The 22,567-nt window shown below is 40.9% G+C and overlaps 1 protein-coding gene and 1 pseudogene across 1 annotated transcript in view; both read left to right on the top strand.

Annotated features, from left to right (window-relative positions):
• The window catches only part of wdr11 (WD repeat domain 11), a 154,636-nt gene extending 134,212 nt beyond the window's left edge, over positions 1-20,424 (top strand). The window contains 6 exon segments of the mRNA XM_036573658.1: positions 3,652-3,747; positions 11,458-11,623; positions 13,163-13,260; positions 15,446-15,591; positions 17,910-17,989; positions 19,698-20,424. Of these exon segments, the coding sequence (XP_036429551.1) occupies positions 3,652-3,747; positions 11,458-11,623; positions 13,163-13,260; positions 15,446-15,591; positions 17,910-17,989; positions 19,698-19,900 (789 nt within the window). The 3' untranslated portion in view covers positions 19,901-20,424.
• On the top strand, positions 17,119-17,287 carry LOC118811121 (annotated as a pseudogene).
• Positions 20,425-22,567: the final 2,143 nt, after the last annotated feature.

Here is a 22,567-nt window from a genome sequence, read left to right as displayed (position 1 = left end):
TGAGGTTTTCAGGCGTCCGGTTTCTCAAAGGATTGATCATAAAGGTTTATTGGTCTGATGTGATATTGAGTCTGACAGTTTCATACTTCTTATGAGCTGACATTAAAAGACACAGTTCAAATTTTGCACTTCCTTAATGTAGCTTTAATGATTCCACCAGTGGGATGCTTTGCCATGGGACCCACTCGGGTCTGATATTATAAATGCAAAATGAAGACATTACTGATTGCGAAATATAATAGACAGTGGAATTATTAAAAAATAAATAATGATATCATGTGTGTGTCGTGTGTGGGGGCTAGGGCCAGGCAAATAATAAGTAAACCAGTGCCTGACAATGATAATCGCCAGTATTCAGAAAATTAAACTGATAGATACAGTCAGATGTAGAAGTTTGGGCACCCCTGGTCAAATTCAATTTTTTGTTGATTTTCTAATCTGACTTCTGCACATTTTAATGCACAATTACTGTTTAATTGCTGAACAAACAACACAAAAGGTTCAATTTTCTATTTAATTTCTATATATGTTTAATAGATAAATAGAAATTGTGCACTTAAACATGCAGAAAAATGTCCTATTAAAGTGTGTTCTCTGTAGAGGATGAGTATTTACACTTATTTACACTTTATTTACACAGAAAATCAACAAAACATGGAATCTGACCAAGAGTTCTCAATTTTTTGCATACAATTGTAGCTTAATCAAAACCATTTGCCAGATAAACTTAAATAATATTTACATGTAATGTTATTTTCTCTATTGTTGTAATTGTATTTTAAAAGTATTGTTAAAATATTAATTTAGCAAGATTCTGAACAAGTGAGACCCATTAACAAGCAAGTAGCTTTTGTGTGCTTCATTGAAAGGGAGGAAACTGGAATGAATCCACACCAGCAGGATGTTGTGAACGCATAAGTTTGTAATCACAGATTATAAACCGGGAAGCGAAATTAGTTAATTACCAGGCAGAGTAGCTTAAACAGCATGTAGGCTGGACTGTAAGCTAACAAAAGAAATTAAGCCTAAGCTACAGTGGGTCACGTAGGTGGCGATATACAGTCGTGTGAAAGTTTGGATCCCCTAGTCAAATTACATGTGCTGTTGACTTTCTAAGTGAAAATAAGTGGCGATTTTCTCCAACATTTAGAGCACATATTTATTTACTAACATACTGGGAATAATAAAACATAACCTGCTAACTGTGCCATAACCTTTGTACATGCCACATTTTATGTTTGTTTTTTTTTTCCCAGTGTGTTAAATTCAGTAAATAAATAGTAATTTTGCATTAGAATGTGCAGAAGTGTTTCTCTGTGGAGGATGTGTTCACTTATTTTTTACTTTATAAAATCAACAAAACATGTTGTTTGACCAAGGCTGCCCAAATGTTTCTTTACAAATGTACACAATAATCTTTTGTTTTTCAATGAAATTATGTGATAGTGATTTTCTAAATATCGCCCATAATTACGTTCTGTTTCTTTGTGATGAAACCGCAGATGCACTGAAAGCCAGTTGCTCGACATCCCATTTACTCACACACACACACACACACACACACACACACACACACACACACACACACACTCTGTTTAATAATGCTGATTGGATGCTTTTGGGTGTTTTAAAAATTCAGCATGTCATTTTGTGGACAGTTTCATTTCTTACTTTATTGCTGCTCCCAATAGTGTTCATTATGCCTCAGTGAGGTGGACTGACTCTTGTTTGAGTTTCATCACTTTCTCCTACTGTGTGCCCAGAATCCAATCAGTATGAGGGCAGTGAGGAATAGAAATGCACCTCCAAAGAGGTATGCCAGCACTTTCCATGTGATGGACTAATGGACCTGAATGCTGAGTACTGGTTTCCTGCTCAGTACAGAATGCAATTTAAGCTTATTTTTAAAGCCAATAGTGGATTAGCACCTTCTTATACGCTATATGACCATAAGCATGTGGACACCTGACCATCACACCTGTATAAGGTTGTTGGACATGCTATTCAAAAACCATGATCACTAACATGGAGTTGCCCCTCTGTGCAGCTATAACAGCCTCCACTCTTCTGGGAAGCTTTCCACAAGATGTTGGAGAGTGTCTGTGGGAATTTGTGTCCATTCGGTCAAAAGAGCATTTGTGAGGTCAGACACTGTTGTTGGACAAGAGGGCCTGGCTCACGATCTCTGTTCCAGTTCGTCCCAAAGGTGTTCAGTGGGGTTGAGGTCAGGGCTCTGTGCAGGCCACTGGAGTTCCTCTTCACTAAACTCCTCAAACCATGTTTTTATGGAGCTGCTTTTTGCACAGGGGTTCAGTAATGGAACAGGAAAGGCTCTCCCCCAAACTGCTGACACAAAGCTGGAAGCAGATAACTGTGTAAAATGTCTTTGTGCTGTAGCATCAACATCACCCTTCACTGGAACTGAGGGGCCCAATCCCTGAAAAACAGCCCAGCCCATTATCCCTCCTCCACCAAACTTTACTGTTGGCCCTACGCATTCCAGTAGGTGCCATTCTCCTGGCATCCACCAAACCCAGATTCATCCATCAGACTGCCAGATAGTGAAATGTGATTCAATGTGAAACCAATTTAATGTGCTGATATTGCTTCCAGAGGCAGCTTGGAACTGTGTAGTGAGGGATGCAACAGAGGATGGCAATTTTTTACAGGCTATGCACTTTGGCACTCTGGGCAGGGCAGAAATTACATGAACGGACTTGTAGGATCCTCTGACAGCGCCATGTTTTTTTTGTTTTTCTTTTTTTTTGACATAATTTAGAAATGCCTGTTGCTCTTAATGTTTTGTGTATATTTTATGATGAATGGACCAAAAGAAGTGAACCAAAATAGCTTGGAAACTTTACATACAAAAACATTTACATAGACTTACACTAAAAGTGAAGTATGTTTTTTCCTTCTCCTGTAAAGTTATCCTTTTGGAGATACAGTAGTATCAACAGTAGTGACATGAAAGGTGTTCTATAAATAATAATAATAATAATAATAATAATTGTTATTATTCTTATTACACATTGTTTTTTAAATGAAAATCAATGTGCATCAAATGACCACCTACATGTGATGTGGTAAAATTTACTGACATGAACCAGTTTTTCTCCCCCATTCTGCCCCAGTGTGGAAATAATAATTCATGCCTGCTGATTTTGTTGTGGGTTTTGCGAGACTTGGCGAGACCCCTACTGTCCAAAATGAGTCGCTCCACTTTTGAGTTGTTTTTCGTCCCAGTTCCCTCTCTCTGTTTCTGACTAATGGAGTGGCGTAGAAATGTCACGGATGCAGGACCCTTTTCTCTGCTTACCACAGCAACCCACATAAAAATGGAACAAACTCTGATGTGAACTGAAACGCTGTGCAAAAACACAAACCAAAAAGAAGGTGAATCATTTTTAGGGCAAGATTTTTTGTTGTTTGTTGATGCGAGTCTTCTGCGCTAAATAGGCCCCTCTCTCCCCTCTGCCTCTCCCCTCTGCCTCTCCCCTCTGTCTCTCCCCTCTGTCTCTCCCCTCTGTCTCTCCCCTCTGCCTCTCCCCTCTGCCTTTCTCTGTTGTCAGAGCTCTCACAGATGAAAGGAAATGACTGAAGTGTCCTGTTTGCATCTCTCTTTGTCTCTCTCTCTCTCTCTCTGAGCAGAGGTTCCAGCTTGAGAGGGTTCATCTGCAGGAGGTGAAGAGGTCCAGCTATGAGCACACTAAAAAATGCGCTGACCAGCTGCTTCTTCTGGGACAGGTTAGTTACTCCTTTTGTGTTTTCATGGTTTGCCACTATCAATAATAAACAGAACATATAAAAAAGAGATGTGTTCATTTTACATTCATTATACATGACAGACACCGACAACAGCTCTACATTCGAAGTATTGACAGTAGGCATGAATGAGGTGACTTGTTTTTTCCCGCTAGCTGATCTGAGTGAAGATTGTATTTTAAAGATGCAGAAAATGTGGCAGTTTAATTTTGTTTATGTTGTTGATGCTCAGTAATATACATACATACATCATCTAAACCGCTTACCCTTCTGGGTCGCGGTGGGGTGCTGGAGCCTATCCCAGCTGTCATTGGGCGGAAGGCAGGATATACCCTGGACAGGTCGCCAGTCCATCGCAGGGCAGACAGACAGACATACACAGTCACACACACACACTCACACCTAGGGGCAATTTTAGCACGTCCAATCGGCCTGACTGCATGTTTTTGGACTGTGGGAGGAAACCCACGCAGACACAGGGAGAACAGGCAAACTCCACACAGAAATGACCCTGGTCGCCCGCCCGGCCGGGAATCGAACCCAGGCCATTTTTGCTGTGAGGCGACAGCGCTACCCACTGCACCACCGTGCCGCCCCAAGCTCAGTAATCTGAGAACTGTCTGAGAGTCGCCTAATACAAACCCAGCTCCAAAAAAGGGACAGTTGCTAAAAATGGTAAAAGGCAAATAAAAACAAAATGCAGTGATTTGAAAACTGTCTTTAATTTAACGGTATTTAATTGAAAACAGCACAAAAAAGAGAGATTTAATATTTTACCTTATCAGCTTTATTGATTTTTGTGAATATACTATAATTCCAAATTTGATACCTGCAACACATTCCAAGAAAGTTGGGACAGGGGCAATGTAAGTTTGTAGAATGATCAGTAGGTAACAGGTGATGCTGTCGTGCAAGGAGCTGTGTGACCAGATAGTCCAGCGTTTAGTTCAGAATTTAGCGATTTTACCATCTACAGTCCATAACATGATTAATAGATTCAGAGAAATCTCTGTGTGTAGATGGCACTGCTTAAAAACAGACATGCTGCTGTGATAAATCTAACCACATGGGCTTAGGAATACTTAGGAAAGCCTTGTCAGTAAACACAGTCGGTTGCTGCATCTACAAATGCAGCTTAAAACTCTACTTTGCAAAGCGGAAGCCATATAGCAACAATTTCCAGAAACGCCGCCAACTTCTCTGGGCTAAAGCAGATCTGAAATGGACTGAGGCTTCGTGGAAATGTCAAATCAAGTCAAAGTTTATTTGTATAGCGCTTTTACAACAGGTGTTGTCGCAAAGCAGAATTTACAGAACAATCCAGGTACGAACCCCCATGAGCGTCACCAGTGGTGACAGTGGCAAGAAAAAAACTCTCTAAGAGCAAGAGGAAGAAACCTTGAGAGGAACCAAGACGCAAAAGGGGAACCCATCCTCCTCTGGTCGCCGTCAGATAGCAAACAAAAACAAAAGAGCTGTAAAAACAGAAAATAAGGCTTTAACGTTAGTATAAAATATTAAAATGCAGAAAAAGGGGAAAAGCAGGTGAAGCAATGGCTCTGATTAAATAATTCGAGTCTCTGCAGCAGCAGCAGCATCAGAAGGGGCGGTTCATACAGGTTAGGTTTGAAATTTGTGCTGATCTTTGACGAATCCCACTGTCAGATCGTCTATGGAAATAGTGGACATCTTGTTCTCCAGGCCAGAGAGGAATAACACCACCCAGATTGTTACCAGGTGGTATAGGGGCTGTGTTAGTGGGTAACGTGAAGGCACCATTAATGCAGAGGGGCACCTATGCATTGTAGTGCAGTATATGCTGCCATCTAGACGCAGTCTTTTTCAGGGACGTCCCTACTTGTTTCAGCAATACAACACCAAGCAACGTTCTGCACGTTACAACTGCGTGGCTTGGTAGTAAGAGAGTGCAGGCACTAGACTTGCCTGCCTGAAATGTTTCCCTTTGAAAACATGCTACACATTAAGAAGCGCGATGTACCATATATGTCCCAAGTTTTTTGTTGCAGGAATCAAATTTAGAATAAGCGTATGTATACAAAAACAACAAGTTAATTAGGAGAAACATTAAATATCTTTGTACTGTTTTTAATAGAATACAAATAAAAAGGGAGTAAATCATTCCTGTCTGTTTTTATTCACATTTTTCCTACTGTCCCGATATTTTTGGTTTTCGGTTTGTATTCTGATGAGCTTGCATGATTGACAGCCGTCAGTCCACCGTTCAGAGCCTGCTACGTCACTGAAGCAGAGCAGCGCAAGTGAAATGGGCCCTAAATTTACAGGTGGTGTTGTAGACTGTCCCCACAGTGTCCACTCACTGAAAACATTATCCAGTTTTGATATAGCAATATCCTAAAAGAAGGTAAGGTGGTTGTTCACTTTAGTTCTGAGTGTGCATTCAGGGAATGCTGACCAGACAAACAAATGAACACATAACAGGCAGACGGATGAGTTATGCTTGCTAGGTTAGCTTTCGCTTGGTGGTTAGCTTTACTTGACTCAGAGGCCAAAGTTTTGTTAAAGCTGTTTAGGTGAGAAAGATGATATAACCCTTGTGATTGGTGAGGAAACTGCTCATGTAAGCACTGCTCAAGATTAGGACCTCCTAGTTGACATTGAAAAAGGAGAATTTAATCAAAATATGTCAGTTATATCAGTTTTAGGTTCAGATTTAGGTTCCGTGGGGCTTTAAAAGTTCTCCTTTATTTGAAACTGAGACTAAATGAAAACTGTGTGAGTCTATTAAATGCTATAAATATTATGCTTTTCTGGTTTTTCCCTTTCCTTTAGTGTGTTGTGTAGCTTTTTGTGAATGTAAACGTTCTGCAAAGCTCAAAGTTCACTCCAGAGGGAGAAACTTTCTTCCAAAGAATCCACTTTTCTGAAATGCCTTGTTGGAATTCCAGCCTTTTTCCTTTGTTACAAGATGACATTATCTCGTAACACAGTCCTTACTGCCTGCCTACCGGCGAGCTCGGCACGCCCTCACACAGAGAGCTGCAGAGTAAAAGCGTCCTGCTCTGAAACATCCTGCTCCAGTCCAGCTTGCGAAGGTGGATCAGGTCTAACTTGATCTACCTGACTTTCAGGATCAGACCTGCTCAATCTGATACGGCAGAACCGACACCATTGTAAGAACAGTCACATCGGTGTAGAGAAGGAACTTGTGGCAGGTTGCTGCTCTGGTGGTTGACCAATCAGAACAGTAGGCGAGACGACCAATCAAAGCACACAGGGCTCATCAGGAGGCGGGGCGTAAAGATACAGGTGCTCTTAACAGAGCATTTCAGACAGAGAGTGAACAGAGATGTACAGTATGAGAAAAACAATGAGTGCGTTATATGCACTTAATAATCCGATAACTGCAGAAAATCAGATTTTGAGTGAGACAGTAATCAGATTTCTGCTTTGCAACCAGTCAGTAAACTCACAGACGAAGATGTGACGTAAATGTAATGTAAAACTCAAACTTCATGCTGCAGCTTTTTTTTAAACATTACGCCATTTTACCTGAAAATATGAACATACATCATCTAGAAGATGAATATTTAAATCCTTTATTTCGTGTTTGGTTTCAGCGCCACTCAAAAAGTGTTTTGTGGCCATCTCACAGCAGCGCTGCTCACTTATTTCTGGTACCGCCAATCCGAAAGAAAGCAGGGTGAGAGATTGCATTTACAAGAGTTTACATTTACAAGAGTTTATGAGAAATCTGATTACTGAGCTAAAATCCAGCTCTCTTTATCAGATTTCTTAATCGGATTTCTAGATCGGAGTTTGGTATGATGGCACTTTAGGGCTATTAATAAAAGTAAAAATAGTAGACTTTGAGAATAAAGTCGTAATATTTCAAGAAAAAAGTCATAATATTTAAAGTCGTAGAATTACGACATTAAAGTGGCGTTAATACCAGGAAAGGTTGCAATATTGTGGCCAAAGGCTTTGCGAAGTGAAGCAGCGCCTCCTCGTGTTAAATGAGGGGTGTGTGAGTTGGTGGAGTTCTACTTTCATATCGATTCACCCATAAAGAAACACTCAGTCTCCCTGTCTCTCCCTGCACATCAGCACCAGCCTGTTATTAGGATAAGAACCGGCTGAAACGGCTGAGCAGGAAACTGTGTTTATCTAGAATAAAGAGCCAGACGGACTCGGAGGAAACTGTCTGTCTGTGTTGTTGAAGGAGAATCGCAGGCAGGGTCGTCTACACGGCTATCGGGGGCTGCATCTCCCCCCATTCAAAGAGGGCATGAAGTTTCACAGACAGTGAGAATGATGATCAGAATGATCCACAGAGAGACAGGAGTGAGTGGAGCTCCGGCGCCAGTACAGCAACCAAGACCCCAACGCGTTATGGCAGCCCCCCTACAGTTAGCCCCCCTACAGTTAGCCCACTTTGTCCTCGTAATATTAGGACTTTTTTCTTGAAATATTTCGACTTTTTTTCTAAAAATATTATAACTTTATTCTCAAAGTCTGCTATTTTTATTTTTATGAACAGTGGCCCTAAACGCCGGCGTAGTATGGTGTTTAAACACAACCATTTTAATAATTGGATAACTGAAGAAATTATTGAGTGCATGTAAACACTGAAGCATGTAAATCTATTTTATTGGACCCCAAAAATTGAAAATGAGCATAATATGTCCCCTTTAATGCACAGCCTTGATATCAGACTTGAGTACTACAGCATTACCAAACACATTCATCTGTCAGAGTTACCATTATCAAGAATCACTCACAATTAAAATCCTCACCAGTTATGATTAAAAGGGTATTTGAGGAACTAACATTACAGACCGAAAGGCCATTTGAACACCACCAGTCCTTTACTATTTACCCTTGTCCTTTAGAGAGGCTGAGGAAGTAGGCATATGTGATGGCTAATAACATGGGAAATGCCATAAGCTCTATGGATTTTGACAGTTAATATGGAATTTAGGTGAGTTTATCTCTGATTATTACCCTACTTGAGCAGATGAGAAGAAGAATGAGGTGCCCTTCAGCCTTTATTTGATGGATTTGTTCATCTTTCCCCTGCTTGCTCACTCTCTCTTCCTCGCGCTCACACACTCATCGAGGCATGCACCTCGCAAATTATCCTGCGTGCAATCCCTGCAATCTTCTGCTATCTTCTGTGGTCGTTGGGAGACAAATCAATGGCTGCGTGTGTGGGAGCATTTTCAATTAGAGCTTTTCATGGGTGGCTAAACATAAAAGGCATTGTGTGCGTTCCCATATAAGTTCTTGGCCAATGTGGTCGAGTATTACGGACCTCAACTGCATCTGGTTTCCAGTGAGAAAGACATTTCAATAAGTATCAAAGAGTAGAAATAATATTATGGAACAGTTGCGTGGGCAGAATGCTTCAGATCATAATGGCATTTTGAGACAAAACAATTTTTTGGCAAAATTGACTTGGAGATCTGAGTTTGTTTGTGCAGTGTTTGTTCTGAGACCTCCTCCTGACAGTGATTGGTCCAAATCTCCATGTTTTTCATTTTGAGACCTCCCTCCATCTATGATTGGTCCTTAACACCACGTTCTTAGTTCTAAAACCTCCTCTGACTGTGATTAGTCCTAATTACCCTGTCATTGTGTTCTGAGACCTCCTCCTGACTGTCATTGGTCCTAATCACCTCATCGTTGTGTTCTTAGACCTCCCCCTGACTGTCATTGGTCCTAATCACCTCATCGTTGTGTTCTGAGACCTCCCCCTGACTGTGATTGGTCCTAATCACCTCATCGTTTTGTTCTGAGACCTCCTCCTGACCATGATTGGTCCAAATCACCTCATCGTTTTGTTCTGAGATCTCCCCCCTGACTGTGATTGGTCCTAATCACCTTGTCATTGTGTTCTGAGACCTCCCCCTGACCGTGATTGGTCCTAATCACCTCATTGTTTTGTTCTGAGACCTGCTCCTGACCATGATTGGTCCAAATCACCTCATCGTTTTGTTCTGAGATCTCCCCCCTGACTGTGATTGGTCCTAATCACCTTGTCATTGTGTTCTGAGACCTCCCCCTGACTGTGATTGGTCCTAATCACCTCATTGTTGTGTTCTGAGACCTCCCCCTGACCGTGATTGGTCCTAATCACCTCATCGTTGTGTTCTGAGACCTCCCTCTGACCAGTGATTGGTCCTAATCACCTTGTCATTGTGTTCTGAGACCTCCCCTGACTGTGATTGGTCCTAATCACCTCGTCATTGTGTTCTGAGGCCTCCCCCTGACTGTGATTGGTCCTAATCACCTCATCGTTGTGTTCTGAGGCCTCCCCCTGACTGTCATTGGTGCTAATCACCTCATCGTTGTGTTCTGAGGCCTCCCCCTGACCGTGATTGGTCCTAATCACCTTGTCATTGTGTTCTGAGACCTCCCTCTGACTGTGACTGGTCCTAATCACCTCATCGTTGTGTTCTGAGACCTCCCCCTGACTGTGATTGGTCCTAATCACCTCATCGTTGTGTTCTGAGACCTCCCCCTGACTGTGATTGGTCCTAATCACCTCATCGTTGTGTTCTGAGACCTCCCCCTGATTGTGATCGGTCAATATCACTCCATAATCTGTTTTGAGATGCCGTCCCCCTTACAATGATTCATCCAAATCACTGCAGTGTTTATTCAGGGACCTCCCCCCAACTGTGATTGGTCTTAATCACTTTTTCATTGTGTTCTGAGACCTCCCCCTGACTGTGATTGGTCCTAATCACCCTGTCATTTTGTTTTGAGACCTCCCCCTGACTGTGATTGGTCCTAATCACCTTGTCATTGTGTTTTGTGACCTCCCTTGACTGTGATTGGTCTTAATCACCTTGTCATTGTGTTCTGAGACCTCCCCTGACTGTGATTGGTCCTAATCACCTTGTCATTGTGTTCTGAGACCTCCCCTGACTGTGATTGGTCCTAATCACCTTGTCATTGTGTTCTTAGACCTCCCCCTGACTGTGATTGGTCCTAATCACCCTGTCATTGTGTTTTGAGACCTCCCCCTGACTGTGATTGGTCTTAATCACCTTGTCATTGTGTTCTGAGACCTTCTCCTAACTATCATTGGTCCAAATCACTGCATTGTTTTTTTCTGAGCTCTCCTTCTGAGTGTGATCGGTTCACTGCACAATGCTGAGACATAGACCTTTTAACTTTATTTACCACAGTGTGTTCAGCTTTGAGTTCGGTCAATTTTCTAACTCAAGATTATTAAACCTTAAATTGTACACCTAAGCTGTTGTTTTGTTAAATAGGAATGTAGAAGATTAATGTACATGCCTTTATTATTTTATTTTTTTGAAAGAGATTTCTAGCAATGTACACAAGTCAACTCATATGAAGAGTTAAGATTAGAGCTAGGCTCAGCTTTAACAGTGCTAGCTTTGCTCCAGACTTGTATGACATTTGAAATCCAGTTAACTCACATCCTTATAAATCCAATGAATTCTACTCAATGTCAGAGTAATAAGTACTGCTCATAATATAATAATCAATAATAATTTTACTTCTACTCTACTGTTTTGTTTACAATCTGACAAGTCAGAGCAGAGCACCTGCTTCTGTCTGCTGTGCTCTGAATCTATGCATTCTTTATGTAAGTGTTAATGTAATCAGACTGAGTCAGTTACAGAAAACCAGTTCATTTACAGGCTACGTAACTGTGACGTTTGCTTGTCTCCACAGACGGATCGAGCGGTGCAGCTGCTGTTGGAAACGAGCGCAGATAACCCCAGCTACTACTGCGACTCGCTCAAGGCCTGTCTGGTGACCACCATCCCCTCCTCCGGGCCATCCCAGAGCACCATCAAGCTGGTGGCCACCAACATGATCGCCAGCGGCAAGCTGGCAGGTACACAAAATGTCCACAAAATGTCACTCAGTATTGCTGATTTCCCACCTGTGTAGCTCTCCTATGACAGGCTGTCAGCTATTCCTGAGACTATTCTGCATGCACTCCATGTTTTTCATCACTTTTAAGTCATTTTGTAATTGTTGGTACATTTCATATCCATGGGCTGTATTTTTCATACATTTTTCATCAATATACAATACTGTGCAAAAGTCAGAGACCATCCTTCGTTTCCAGTCGACTTTGAACTCCAGTCAAATGGCCATTAAGTACAAGTTATTCGTTTTTCTAAGTTTTCTGAGAAGATTAAACGGAAGATAACCCACTTGAATAAGGAAGGAGAAGGTCAGTTTATCCTTTTGGTATTTATCTTTTAATGTGATCTGTGTCATTTTCTTATATGATTCAAACTTAATGCTTATAATTTCTTGCATTACTGTTAAGCTTTATCACCTGTCCGTAAATCACTTTGAGCTGCCACCAGAATAAAAAGTGTATAAAAAGTAAAATTATCGTTCAAAGACGATATTTTTTCCCGTAGGAAATGAATGGGCGCAATGTTCGGGACATTCAAATGTACCTGCCAGAAGTCACAATGGACATCTCTCACACAGACACTCATGCACAGTACACACAGACTCACACGCTTACAACCTAATGCACAGCAGTATCAGTATTTAAGGTAGAACTTCATTTAAGGTGGCACTAAATTTAAGGTGGAACTTCATTTAAGGTAGCACTAAAATAAAGGTGTTACTGAATTTAAGGTGGAACTACATTTAAGGTGGCATAGAACTTAAGGTGGATCTCCATTTAAGGTAGCACTAAACTTAAGGTGGCACTGAATTTAAGGTGGAACTACATTTAAGGGGGCACTGAATTTAAGGTGGAACTGCAATTAACATAGCACTAAATTTAAGGTGGCACAGAATTTAAGGATGGCACCTACCAATGCATTACCATCCGCCTTGGATACCGCAGCATCCGCTTAGCAACATTTTAACAACCATCGACAGTCTTCCACCATTTTAACGTTTTAACAGAATTAGCTGGCTTTTTCAAGCCATCTTAAAGTTCGTTCACGAGCTTTCCCTTTCTAGTTATTATTATCATTATTAAAACTTGAGTGTTAATTTTGTTAAAAAGCTTAAAAATCCCAAAAAGTAAAAATTTCACCATTTGAAAAGAGTTTGTGCAGAACGCCACACTTTTACACCCCTGGTTCTTAGTGTCACTCCTTTCAGAAAGACCTCAAAGAAGGCCCTACACAGTCTTCGCAGAGAACCCAGGGCACTTTTCCTCATCACTTCACGCACTAAAAAAAAAAACAGGGTGCCAAACTCCAGCCCTCATGACAGCACAGCGGAGGATTATTGCACCCCTCAGCCCTGAACGCCACACCACACATACAGACACGCATTTGTCAAGGGACTTCCAGAGCTGTTGTTGGTAATTGACTGTGCCATTGTGCTGTTTTTACTCCCTGCTTGCTCTCTCTCTCTCTCTCTCTCCTCTCTCTCTCTCTCTCTCTCTCTGCAGAGGGGGTGCAGTTGCTGTGCCTGATTGACAAAGCGGCGGATGCATGTCGGTATCTGCAGACGTATGGGGAATGGAACCGCGCTGCCTGGCTGGCAAAGGTACAGCACCCGCCAGAAGCTGTCAGCCTCACAGGTCTACTGTATGAGGCAGACGCTGCCAAAAAATGTTAATGGGGAAGAAGTAGAGCTGAATGAGTTTGTGGGTATTTCCTACTGTGGAATAGATAGGATGCACATAACCTGTCACAGTATTCATTTGGATCTGCCACCCCGCAGAAACAAAGCCAGCCAGTCAGCCAGCCAAGACATACTCAGCATACAAATTACTGTCAATGGTGCTGTGTTGATATTGTCATCAAGTATCCCTCAGGCTATGGCAGCCTGTTACATGTCTGGCTGCCAAAGGGTCGTTGTGTTCCTCTCCTTTAGATAATTTTCATGAAATTCTTGCTGATACACACCGATCAGGCATAACATTATGACCACCTCCTTGTTTCTGTACTCATTGTCCATTTTATCAGCTCCACTTACTATATAGGTGCACTTTGTAGTTCTACAGTTACAGACTGTAGTCCATCTGTTTCTCTGATACTTTGTTAGCTCCCTTTTACCCTGTTCTTCAGTGGTCAGGACCCCTATGGACCCTCACAGAGCAGGTACTCTTTGGGTGGTGGATCATTCTCAGCACTGCAGTAACACTGACGTGGTGGTGGTGTGTTAGTGTGTGTTGTGCTGGTCTGAGTGGATCAGACACTAACTTATTTCTAGACATTTTACTTTTTTCAAGTATTTTTTAAGTTAAAGTATCTCACTGTATTGTTTTTAAACACCTCAGTGTCACTGCTGGACTGAGAATAGTCCACCAACCAAAAATATCCAGCCAACAGCGTCCTGTGGGCAGCGTCCTGTGACCACTGATGAAGGACTACAGGATGACCAACACAAACTGTGCAGCAGCAGATGAGCTATCGTCTCTGACTTTACATCTACAAGGTGGACTGACAAGGTAGGAGTGTCTAATAGAGTGGACAGCGAGTGGACAGTGTTTAAAAACTCCAGCAGCACTGCTTTGTCTGATCCACTCAGACCAGCACAACACACACTAACACACCACCACCACGTCAGTATTACTGCAGTCCTGAGAATGACCCACCACCCAAATAGTACCTGCTCTGTGAGGGTCCATGGGGGTCCTGACCACTAAAGAACAGGGTAAAAGGGGGCTAACAAAGTATGCAGAGAAACAGATGGACTACTGTCTGTAACTGTAGAACTACAAAGTGCACCTATATAGTAAGTGGAGCTGATAAAATGGACAATGAGTGTAGAAACAAGGAGGTGGTCAGAATGTTATGCCTGATCGGTGTAGTTTAAATACAGGTCAAAGTGGATTTACAAATCACTGCTTTGTTTTATTTGCATTTCACATACGGTCACTGTTTCTTCCGGACTGAGTTTTGTGTTTCTCGAGGACTCCAAAAGATGCTGCCTTGTAAAGATGTTACTCAGTTGCCACCAAGTTCTTGAATCATTGAACAACCTGAACAACCCAACCAATGACAATGACTCTCGTCCAGTTCTGTTTCTCCCTTCAGAAAAGTGCAGCTTTGTCCTGCTTCTGAAAGGAGTTTTAGAGTCTTGGTATTTATGGCTGTGGTTTTCTTTTCCTAATTATAACCTATCAAGATAGAATAATTAGGCCTATGAGGGTTATTTCATCTCCAAACCTCAGTATTTCCAGAATGGTACCCAGAATATAGAGTTGGGGAGAAAGCAGTGAATATGTGCTGAGAGTGAGTGAGTGGTTATTTTACCCTTTTTTTCGAACTGACACATTAATGGGAGGTTTGAAGTGGTCACCGGCCAAGGTTTAATTGAAAATGTCTCTGAATAGTGGAGCTCGGTGGTTATTCCAGGGCTTTAATGTAGTAGGGGAGTCCAGGTCAGGTCATAGTGCTTTTTGGCAATTATGTTTGCTGAATAGCCCGAGGACGTGATGTCCCGAGATGAAGACGAGGGAGTCGTGATGGGAGGCATTAACTTCTCTTGTGGACGAGGGGCAGCCGTGTCACTGTGCTTCAGTTCTGCAGCTGCTTTTGAGCTCGTCAAGCTGAGATCACTATGAGTTTTCCTTTTGTAGGTGGTGACAGTCTGAAGGGCCTTTTAGGAAGAAGCGTGTCCTGCATCGTCAGCTCTACAGCATTGTTACCTAATGTGAACTCTTACCTGTATTCCTGACGTGTGGGTTTATATTGGATAACGAAGCTCTCTCTCTTACCCTCAGGTGCGTCTGAACCCTGCAGAGGCTTCAGACGTGCTGAAGCGCTGGGCCGAGCACCTCTGCTCTCCTCAGGTCAACCAGAAGTCTAAAGCCATCCTGGTTCTGCTGTCGCTGGGCTGCTTCCACAAAGTGGGCGAGATGCTCCACAGGTCTGCGTCTCTCATCTCCATCCATCTCTCCCTCCCCACTCCCTCACCTCCGTACATCCTTCCTTCCTTTTCTCTCATCGAATGTAGCCGATCTTGGTCTTTTTCTTCTGTTCTTCTCGTCGAACAAGAGTCTTGGTTATGAGCAGGTACACATATTGTAAGTCCAGGTTAATCCAGAACCACTGACACTACATTCCCCTCCTTGCTTTGCTTGTAAGTGAGAATATGAACATTTTTTCCATTTTTAGTCCCGAATAACATTTCAGAACGCAAGCCTGTCCTCTTAAAATAAAGTATGTAGTGCATGTATGGCCCTGCGATGGAATGGCGACCCGTCCAGGGTGTATCCTGCCTTCCGCCCAATGACTGCTGGGATAGGCTCCAGCACCCCACCACGACCCAGAAGGATATGCGGTATAGATGATGTGTGTGTGTGTGTGTGTAGTGCATATATGTTCTTCCTGAATAAGACATAAAAATAAGAGAACCCCAAAACCTAATAAACACACACACTGCAAAAAAGCAGTATGTTGGCAAGTGAAATCATCTTATATCTGGTGAATAAATCTAATAATTCTCATGCTGAGATTGCTGTAAGTGTGTTATGAGAACATATGAGAATAATAATTATTTCTAGACATTTTTATATGTTTTCAGTAATTTTACCAAGTGATATGATCTCCATATATTGGCAAATAAATTGGCTTGTTTCTAGCATATTTCTTAAAATAAGCAACATTATCTGCAATATAGTGAGATAAAATGTTTATAAGTTAAATAGTCTTATAATAAGCTTGCAACCATCTCAACACGAGAAATATTAGATATGTCAACTAGGTCAAAGATGATGTCACTTGCCAAGATACCAGTTTTTGCAGCATTTTTTGGCAACATATTTTTATTTTATTATTTTGTTAATTTGTGTGTTTATGTGAGGTTTGCAGTCATATGTAAAAGGTTTGAAGGCCTGCAGTGAAATTAAATTTTTTATTGATTTTCAAAGTGAAAATAAGTAACACACATAAATATGCCATTTTTTACTAATTTTAGGGTAGAGTTTCTATTTATTTGCTGAGTTTAACATACTGGGGAAAAATCCTTAAATATAAAATGTGCCATAACTTTTTCACAGACTTCAATTTATGTTTTATATTTGACACGACCGCCCCAACAAAAAATTAAATTCAGCAAATAAACAGTCTGCATTAAAATGTCAAAAAAGTGTTTTTGTGGTAGAATAAACTAGTGTTGACATTTTTTTATTAAGTAATTTTATCAAGTGACATGACGTCTCTGTAAGTTTGCTTGTTTCTAGCATATTTTGAAAAATAAGCAAAATTATCTACCAATGTAGTGAGATACTTTCACTTAAAACATACTTTAACCAGTAAATATGTCTAGAATTAAGTTAAATAATCTTACTTGCTTAATCTTCCTGCAGTCTCAACATGAGAGAGTTTACAGACTGCATCAGACTCATATTACTTAAGTTAAAAAAATTCAGTTTTCCAAGATGTGTGCTCTTCTATCACTTCCCAGCCTTTGGGCTAAGATCAAGTGTAGTAATCTGTTCTTATCAGTTTAATATGTGGTCTGTCCTCTGTATGAGGACTACATATTAAATTGATCTTTAGAACAGGGAGACGGAGGAGGAGCTCGCTCCATCCCCTCCACGCATCGACCTGGTGCACCTCCTTTTCAGGGCGGTCATGGGCTGGAGGTTAGGGAACCAGCCTTGTGACCAGAAGGTCACCGGTTTGATCCCCTTAGCTGACAGTCCGTGACTGAAGTGCCCTTGAGCAAGACACCTAACCCCCAACTGCTCCCCGGGTGCTGCGGATAGGGCTGCCCACTGCTCTGGGCAAGTGTGCTCACTGCCCCCTAGTGTGTGTTCACTAGTGTGTATGTGGTGTTTCACTGCACAAATGGGTTAAAATGCGGAGGTGAAATTTCCCCGTTGTGGGATTAATAAGGGTCACTTAATCTTAATCATTAAATAGCGGTGAGGGTTTTCCAGTTCTGTTTATTTCTCATTCTGTTAAGACTTTCTTTCTTGATTCTCTCTATTTTTCCTGATTTTTCCAGTAGAATTATATTAGGATGAAACCTTGTGTTTCCAATCATAGAGTATTGATTGTTTTGTTTGTGTGTGTGTGTGTGTGTGTGTGTGAGAGAGAGAGATGGACTGTAGACTCTGAGAGAGCTACTTTGCATGTTTATGCTCCAGTTAGCCGCTCCCAGGAAGCTTTCTGAAGGGAGTGGCTGACAGGTTTTACTGAAAACCCCTCGGAAAGCTGACTGACATGTTTCTCTAACAGCATGAGGCATTTTGACCGAGCAGCACTCTTTATCGAAGCCTGTCTGAAGTACGGCGTGATGGAGGCCAATGACACCACTAATATCCTTTCAAAGATGCCACCTGTTGCTAAATTGTGTGCACCTGGTCAATCTCAGTAAATCTCAGGCTTATTATTCAGTAACTAGATAAACGACAGTGCAAGCAGATCATTCTTAAAGGGGAATTCCACCAGTTTTTTTAAAGTACTGCATGATTACATAGTTAATTAAACAGTTAAAGTAAATATCTTGGCAAGTGAAATGATCTTAAATCTAGTTGATGTGTTTAATATTTATCATTATAAAAAAAGAATATTTTTTAAGAACAGTAGATTATTTTACTTAAAACATTTCCAGACATTCTACTTGTTTTAAGGTTTTTTTTTCTTCAAATGGAATTCTCACTATATTGAGAGATAATATTGCTGTTTAAAGAAACACGATTGACACAAGCAAACGTATCTATTAATATAATACAAATTTCACGGTAACACTTTCTATGAATGTCACCTTTGTAAGCATCTATAAACACATTTATAAAATGTTATAATGTATTCATAAAGCATTATAAACATGATTATGAACATTTATAAAAATGAATTACTCTTTATAGCCATGTTTATTATACATTATGAATTGTTAATATAATGCATTATAAATAGTGTTAATAACATGTTAATAAAGTCAGTGCCAAAGAAGTCAGTCCCAGCTTGGAGAGTGTAAAGTAAAGACAAATACCAAGCTAACGGTGGTGAACATTACCTTTCCCACATTGGGTAAAACACTGATGGCAGCTCTAGTTTAAACTCTGACATTTGAAGCCTGTAATGTGCTTTTTTGTGTATGTTTTACTGTTTCAGTAAATCCTTCAGTAAATACTTCAACTTGAAGCCTCTCTGAACACTGGAGGAGGCTTTAGTACAGTACGCTTCACTTTACTTAGAGCGGACAAATACGACTTATGAGCTCTTATAATTTGTTATGAACAGTACTTATAATGTATTATGTTAACAATTCATTATGCATAATAAACATGGCTATAATATGTAATGCATTTTTATAAATATGTATAGCCATGTTTATAATGCCTTATGAATGCATTATAACATGTTATGAATGTGTTTATAGATGCTTACAAAGGTGACATTCATAGAAAGTGTTACCAATTTCACTTTTAAAACTAGTAAAAATGCCTGGAAATAAGTAAAAAAGGTATAATATTTTTACAATTTACAAATTTAGTCTCAGAGTTAGTACCAATACATATATCGACTAGATTTAAGATGATTTCATTTGCCAAAATACATTTTTTTTTCACAATGGTTTTGAAGTGCTGCGTTCTAGAGAGTGGCTTTGCTTACATCGCACACGCTGAATTATGCAGAAATTGTGAGAAAACGATGAAATTATCCTTTAGGTTATAAACAAAAGGCCATGATAAACACTTAAAGATGCTAAGACTGCTTCAGAAGTCTAAGTTCGTGAGCCAAGCTGTCCATTTTTGGTATTAACCAGCAGATGGCGCTATAGAGAAGCTACTTTTCTCTATTTTATCAGTAAAACCCACTCAAGGTTTTGCAAAAAGCCTTTTTTTCCATCATTGTTAGTGACTTTTGAAACAGAACCTTTTTTTCAGAGACGTTTCTTGCAGTGCCTTTTCTCCACCGCCAGATAGATACTTTAAACTTAAACAGCTTGTCGGCTTGTAGAGATGATAACCATAACCTCTCACACCAGCCGTGCGTTCTCCTTAACCTGCTGGCTTTCACATAAGCTGATAGGTGCAGCCTTCGCCGACTACGCCCGCATACTGCGCTCCATCGGGCTGCGAGAAGGAGCGGCGCTGTGGGCCTCGCGAGCCGGAGGAGCCGGGGAGGAGCTTCTGGAGGAGCTGTTCCAGGGAGATGGAGGAGGATCAGACCACACCCCTGTAGAGGAGGAGGCAGAGGCAAACCTGGGGGCCACAGAATGAGTCTCGCCGCTGAAGGACGAGGGGTAGAGCGAGGGCTGTGGGCTAAAGGAGGAGGGTAGAGGAGATGGAGGAATTCAGAGAGCAGTTTGAGGCTGGGTGAAGATTGGAAAAGTATGTTGATGGCACTAAATTTTAATAAATGGTGAAGCGTTAACTCCACTGCTGTGGTGTGAGTGGGGTAAAAAAGAGAGAGAGAGAGAAAATGAAGTGGGGAAAGGTGTCGTTTAGTGTGTGGATATAGTTTATATGTGGAGTCGGACTTTTGTGTAGGGTGGAAAAATATCACGCCACCTTATGCACTTCTATAAAAGCATGCACACGTTTAGCCTCCCGTCCGTTGCCTTGTGTGGTAGTTTCGTGTCTGGCTGTGTGTTGCTGTGGGATTTTCTCATGTTATTCTGCCCTTAAAGGAAGGTTTTGTCAGTATCTCTAAATTTGGGATGTTATTACATGAAATGATAATTGTTTTATGATAGTTTTGAGAACACATTCAAATTAAAACACATTCAGATACATACAAAGTACATTCGAGTGGAGAATCATAGTTAACTGTACTTGTCTGAAAATGGGAATCACTTACGCTGAGATTTTGCTTGAATGCTGCTTAAGACATTTCACAATGTTCTGGTTTTTGCCTGCACTTTTTATTTTGACCAAATCATGTGACGACAGACGATAGCATAATTCGCACATATAATGATGTAATGTCTATGTATTGAACATTATTGAAGTATTTTTTCTTATTAAATTGTAAAATTTTCCAATTGGGGGAATGAAAACTGTTGTCTCTCATCCGAATGCATGTAGAGTAGACCCGGTCCATGGCTGTAACACAGTACCCTGCTACAGAACACTGCCCGACCACATATCACAGCTGTCCAAAGGAAAACATATATCTCCAAAATGGTCACTTTACAGGAGAGGGCAAAATGTTTAGTGTAAGTCCTTAACTTTTAATGTAAGTTAATGTGAAGTCGTTGCATTCCAGGTGATTTTGGAGCGTTTCAGTTGGGCTGTTCATCATGAAATGTTCGCACTGTCTAAAGGATGTAGAAAAATAAAAATTTAGAAAAATGACAAAAATCTGGAATATAACAGATTAATAGACTGTAAAAATACATACACCGATCAGGCATAACATTATGACCACCTCCTTGTTTCTATGCTCATTGTCCATTTTATCAGCTCCACTTACTATATAGGTGCACTTTGTAGTTCTACAGTTACAGACTGTAGTCCATCTGTTTCTCTGATACTTTGTTAGCCCCCTTTTACCCTGTTCTTCAGTGGTCAGGACCCCCGTGGACCCTCACAGAGCAGGTACTATTTGGGTGGTGGGTCATTCTCAGCACTGCAGTAACACTGACGTGGTGGTGGTATGTTTGTTGCGCTGGTCACAAGGAGGTGGTCATAATGTTATGCCTGATCGGTGTACATTGTTCTGTAATTATTCTGTAGGATATAGAATTATGTAATTGGCCCACGGTGTTTGGTTTGGGGGCAGCTGTAACAAGTAGGTATTTGCACACTTATTGTGGACAGTATGAATTATGTACATAGGCTTTTGTTTCTGAAGCTGTTAGTAGAAGATCAAAGAAACAGAGAAAAATCTCAGTATGTACTTAAATTCTTGTAATTCTTTTATGTATAAAATTAAGAGAATGATCAGCTTCACCATACAGAATATTCACAGTGTTCAGTATGAGCTCCTGTATGTAAAACAAAAACTTAATCACTGACTGCTATTTAAGATAAATAAATAAAGGTACAGGTAAGTGAATCATGTGAAACCCTGTAGTACAGTGTGCTGAAGTACCTGCCCCCCCCCTCCACACCGTAGTGGTTTCCCTGCTCTTGAGTGTGTTTGTATACATACAGGGAATCTTTTAACCTATTAGTTTCATCACCACCGGCTGAATTTGGTCGTACAGGTGAGATTTAATTATGTAAATCCAGCCGCTGAGAGCTCGTCTGCCTCCTCGCCTGATGTGTGTGACTGTATCTGTGTGTGTGGTGCTTTATCAATTTCTCTCCAACCAAGCAGAAACGTGACTAAACCTGTGATGATGCGATTACCCAGCCTCCCCCTGTGCGAAATTCGCCCATAGTTTTCCTCGTTCATCTTTGCTGAAGTCTTGCGTTGTTGCTATGGTAACCACCGGCTGTTTTGATGGCCATGATAAACTCAGATAGATCACAGCTCTGATTTCTTTATATCGTACAGTAAAACATGAGTCATATATGGTGTTTATGTTCCCACGGATCGTTGTTTGATCGACTTTGAGTCTGTCAGCCTTTTTTTTTTGCCTCTGAAGGTTCTGCTCTTCACCCTGAGTCAGCTGTGCTTTTCTTTAAACAGTTATGCTTTGTGAAAAATGACAGGAATGTTGAGTGTGAATATTGGAATGATTTGCCTTTCCATTTTGTCGTTATACTGAATAATGAATTCCTTCTAAATGTTTACAGTGAATACGTGTTTGCTTTGAGCTCATCAGAGGAATAAATGTATATAGAGAAAGCAATAAAGATGTGTAGGTCAAGACACATTCGGAACATTTTTTCTCTGTGTCACATTCGCTGTAGTGCAAATTGCAGCTTCTTTATGCAACATTTTGCTTATCGAAGTATGTAAAAGTTACAGTGAGGGGAGACGAGTATTCAGACAGT

Source organism: Colossoma macropomum, unplaced genomic scaffold, assembly GCF_904425465.1.
Source record: "Colossoma macropomum unplaced genomic scaffold, Colossoma_macropomum, whole genome shotgun sequence".
In the NCBI taxonomy this organism is placed as follows: domain Eukaryota; kingdom Metazoa; phylum Chordata; class Actinopteri; order Characiformes; family Serrasalmidae; genus Colossoma; species Colossoma macropomum.
The sequence above is the reverse complement of the archived record's forward strand: the minus strand, read 5'-3'. Positions and strand labels throughout refer to the sequence as shown.